General features: G+C 35.6%; 1 protein-coding gene across 1 annotated transcript in view; it reads left to right on the top strand.

The window, feature by feature from the left end:
* The first annotated feature begins 3,371 nt into the window (after nucleotides 1-3,371).
* LOC137657312 (uncharacterized) overlaps nucleotides 3,372-5,000 on the top strand; it is a 66,184-nt gene continuing 64,555 nt past the window's right edge. Inside the window, exon 1 of the mRNA XM_068391646.1 lies at nucleotides 3,372-3,522. Within this exon, the coding sequence (XP_068247747.1) occupies nucleotides 3,372-3,522 (151 nt within the window). The remainder of the gene's footprint in view (nucleotides 3,523-5,000) is intronic.

The following is a 5,000-nucleotide window of genomic DNA, read 5'->3' as shown; positions in this document are numbered from 1 at the left end:
AGGACATTTTAACATTAAAAAACCCATTTTATTGTAAATTTACTTATTTTGATATAACTGTATTTTTGGGGGTTCGAGTCCCGCTCAAACTCGTTAGTTCCTTTGGTCGCTGCAACCTCACAATCCTTGTGAACTAAGGATGGCGGGTTTTAGGGAGCGTATAGGTCTATCTGCTGAGTCATCAGCAGCCACTGCAAGCCCTCCTTGGTCCTATTATTATTATTATTACCAGCCAAGCTACAACCCTAGTTGGAAAAGCAAGATGCTATAAGCCCAAGGGCTCCAATAGGGAAAAATAGCCCAGTGAGGAAAGGAAATAAGGAAATAAACAAATGATGAGAATAAATTAACAATATATCATTCTAAAACCAGTGATCATTCTAAAAACAGTAAGTGTCAAAACAGATGTGTCCTATATAAACTATTAACAACGTCAAAAACAGATATGTCATATATAAACTATAAGAAGACTCCTAGCTTGGGTGGAGAGGAGTCTTGGTCGCTGATAATCAGTCTCTAGGGCATTATCCTGCTCGATAAGGTAATGCCACTGTCTCTTGCCCCTGCCATTCATGATCGGCCTTTAAGCCTTTAAAATGACCTTCCACCTTTCAAGATCTCCCGATTTTTTATTTTCCTCGGATAGTTCCCCCACTTGGCAAGCGGAAGGCCTATAGGCTTTAAGGAGCCACTGGAGGCTGTAAAGACTACTCTTCCGAAATTTCGGTATTCTGGAAGCTGTACTTGTAAAGTTTTTAATCAGATTCTTTGGATATGATACAACTTTGGAATGCTAATGCTGCGTATGCTTTTCTATGATTGTGTGTGTATATATATATATATATATATATATGCTTTTCTATGTAAATATATATGTATGTATTTATATATGTACGACTACAAATGATTATATATATATATACATAAAAATATATGTATATATACATGCACATTTTACACACACACACTCACTATATATATATATATATATATATATATATTCCATGTATGTGGGCCCAAAAGGTCAAGATTCAGATCAGGAAATCTCACTGTAAGTCGTTCAAGTCTTTCATGGTCTTTAATCAGTCTACTTAGTCGCATTACTTCCGGTTATTTCACGCTCTCGGCAAACTAGGAACCGACCCGTGAGTTATGCGGCCAATTGAGACTTCGGAAGATAAGGGTTTTCTTGGCAGCGGTCGAACTTAAGAAGTTCAAAATTACATAGAATGGTTTTATGTTGAACAGTATGATATAAGTCTGTTTTTTGTAGTTTTATTTATTAAAGATATAATTTTACGTTTTTACTGTTCTTAAAATATTTATTATTAATTTTTTTCTTGTGGTTTATTTATTTCCTATTTTCTTTCCTTAATGGGCTATTTTTCCCTATTGGAGACTGGTACTTATAACATCCGGCTTTTCCAGCTAGGGTTGTAGCTTAGCTAGTAATGATAATAGCAGTAATAATGTAAAATTGAAAAGACAATCTATATCTGCGGGAATGAGTATTGGCGATAGTTATTCTGTGACCTTGTTGTGTGTAAATATAAATATAATTTCGCTAATGGACCATAATGAGAAGGGGTTAATGAAAAAATCTGTGAATAGAGACACTTGTATGATCAGCTGATGGTTGTCAAAGTCTCCGTTTTCTTTTGTAGTTTAAGCTGATGGTTGTCAAAGTCTCCGTTTTCTTTTGTACTTTAAAGCGTAGACTCAGCTATATGTTCTCTTGGCTCGTCTCCTGGAAGGGTAAATGTTCTTGCCTCTTTACGTTGTTATTTGGCTTATATTTTATATAGATTTTGGCTGCTTTTTTAACTATATTATGAAAATTATCATAGCATTTTCTAATCAAGATCATTAGACTTTGACTTGAAATCTTGCCTTTTACTGTGATTGGCAATTTATTAAAAAAAAAAAAAAAATAGAAAATTGACACGTTGTTAAACGAGTATCAATTATTAAGCTTGGGAAATATATGTAGGTAAACGAGTATCAATTATTAGGCTTGGAAAATCTATGTAGGTAAATGAGTATCAATTATTAGGCTTGGTAAATATATTTAGGTAAACGAGTATCGACTATTAAGCTTGGAAAATCTATATTAATTCCATTCATGAGAGTTATCCCAAACCCTTGTCAATAAGTATTCAGACTACTGTACTTTATTTTGGGATCTTTTAGCTATTCAGGGTTTCCTTGAAAACTGGGTGAAATAAAGTGTCGGTTTTGGAAAGCTCTTAAAATGTTGAAGACATCCAACCTCAATGTATTTTTTTATTTTTGATAATAATAATGGTGATGAATATGTAGAAAAGATAATGAAAAATAACACAAGAACTTATATTAATAGCAATAATGACAATGGCAAGAAGGGGAATAATGATAATCATAATTATAAACAACAGTAACTACCTTTTTTTATCTCAAGTTTTTGGTCACATGTAAATATTGTCACTAAGGCAAATTTGCTTGCGTCTGCCGTCAAGTATTGACGTCGAAATTGAAGTCTCGAGTGTTCGTAAAGGTGATGTCACACGAAAACAAATGCGAGCGACTTCATTTTCGCCAACATTATTAGTTTCTTGTTGCTAATTAAGGCGCTAAATGTGGAAGAAGACGCGGTCGTGGTTGATTGTCGCCAGTAGGTTCTTGTGAACAAAGTTTGTAGGTACAGTTGGACATGAATTCCTGGCAGGTACAGTTGGACACAGAAATTCCTGTCAGGTGTAATTGGAGTTCTGGCTCATTGCAATAATACAAAGGCATCACACTTCCATCAGTTGTGGTGAAAATATATAGTTCTCTTGCTTGAGGGGTACACTTGGGCACACTGTTCTATCTAATTTCTCTTCCTCTGGTTTTGTTAAATTATTTTAAGTTTGTATATGAAATTTTTATTTTAATGTTGTTACTGTTCTTAGAATATTTTATTTTCCTTGTTTCCTTTCCTCACTGGGCTATTTTCCCGGTTGGAGCCCCTGGGCTTATAGCATCCTGCTTTTCCAACTAGGGTTGTTGCTTAGCAATTAATAATAATAATAATAATATCATCCTAAAGAGACTAAAGGGAAAGGATGATTTAAAGCTGAGAGATGAACAAGCAATATTTCGAAAAGGTAGAAGTTTTAAGACATGTTGTACAATAATGTGTAGAATATAGAAATCCCCTTATGATGGCATTTGTAGACTATGAAAAAGCCTTTGTTTAGAGTTCTGCGTTATTATGGAGTTCCTGTGAAATATGTAAATTTGATTATGTCGGTTCATGGAGTCCTATCAAATGAATTTCCAGTGAACAGTGGGGTCTACTCCAAGGGAATGTGTTGTCACCTATGCTGTTAATCCTCCTCATGGATTTTGTAATGCATAGAACAATTCGTGATGGTGGAGAAGGATTAGACTGGATTGGTGACAGGAAAATGGCTGAACTGGAGTTTGCTGATGATGATATCCTTATTAGAAGAACACCACAGGACTTGCAAAGCTTGCTTACCAGAATACATGAAATATCACGTGAGTTTGGGCTCAAGATAAATAGAAGAAAGACAGAGATAATGAGAACGGAATATGCAATGGAAGATGAAATATTGGAAGGAGAAAGGATTACTGAGGTGGAATCATTTGAATATTTAGAAATATGATCTTTAATACAGTATCTTTATAATTTGAGTTTAATGAAAGATTGGAAAAAAAAAATCAGACAATTGATAGGTTAAGTGAAATTTGGAAATCAAATCGTCTGAAATTGCATATAAAAATCAGGCTTTATATTAGTTTAGTGAGACCTGTGTTATTGTATGGAAATGAGTCGTAGTATGACAATGAAATAATATCCAACAGCTTTTGTAGATTTGAGAACAAAGCCCTCAAATGATTGGAAGTTAAATGTCTGGAGAGAATTTGAAATGAAACTATAAGAGAGATGAGGCCATCATGTCGATGAGATCATGGTAAGGTGGAGATGTAGATGGTTTGTGCAAGGCCTAGAAAAGTTGGAAGACCCAGACCTACATGGCTGAGGACAAGGAAGCGTGAAGTAGGAGATGATGAATGGAGAAGAATTGATTTTAAAGCTCAAGAGAGACACGACTGGCGAAGTCTAACCGATGCCCTTGGTGTCAATATGCGTTACAGGAGATGATGATGATGATAATTAGACACACGAATTCTTCACAGGTACAGTTGGACACAGGAGTAACTGATAAACCTAGCTCTAAGTAAATGCACCCTGCTAATCCCTTACTGCACGTCGAGTAACCAAACAGCTACTGTAGAGAGAGAGAGAGGAGAGAGAGAGAGAGAGACAGCGGTTGTGGGTGGGAGCTAGGTAAAGGGTATGGTGCGGTGCATTTCTTTAGAGCGAGGTTTATCAGGAATGACTGTGTCCAACTGTACTATGCTTCGACGATTTCGAAGTGCTTCTTATGCAATGGTGGACAGAGTTCTCCAAGTTTTATTCTCTCTCTCTCTCTCTCTCTCTCTCTCTCTCTCTCTCTCTCTCCTCTCTCTCTCATCTCTCTCTCTCTCTCTCTCTCTCATCATTTTTTTATTTACATCTGGAAATCACTTTAATGGAAATAGACGAAACAACTTGTTACGAATTCAAAGCTTTAAAGTTCTACGTTGTTTAAAAGATCTCTCTCTCTCTCTCTCTCTCTCTCTCTCTCTCTCTCTCTCTCTCTCTCTCTCTCTCTCTCCAGATGACATTTCCTGTTCAATTTAACAGGTATTTATTACAATTTTATCAAACCTATCACTACCGTAATGGGGTTTCCTCCTGAAAACTTTAAATCAATCAATCAATCATCACACTTAATTGCGATGTATGAGTTTATATACCGTAATTTATAACTGCTTACTGCATTCATTATGGAATATTCAATACACTATGATAGGTTATGAAAAATGAGTAATGAAGAACAGAATCGAGTACGAACAACAGATAAATTCTCTCTCTCTCTCTCTCTCTCTCTCTCTCTCTCTCTCTCTCT

Source organism: Palaemon carinicauda, chromosome 18, assembly GCF_036898095.1.
Source record: "Palaemon carinicauda isolate YSFRI2023 chromosome 18, ASM3689809v2, whole genome shotgun sequence".
Lineage (NCBI taxonomy): Eukaryota > Metazoa > Arthropoda > Malacostraca > Decapoda > Palaemonidae > Palaemon > Palaemon carinicauda.
This window is presented reverse-complemented; position numbering and strand designations above follow the sequence as displayed.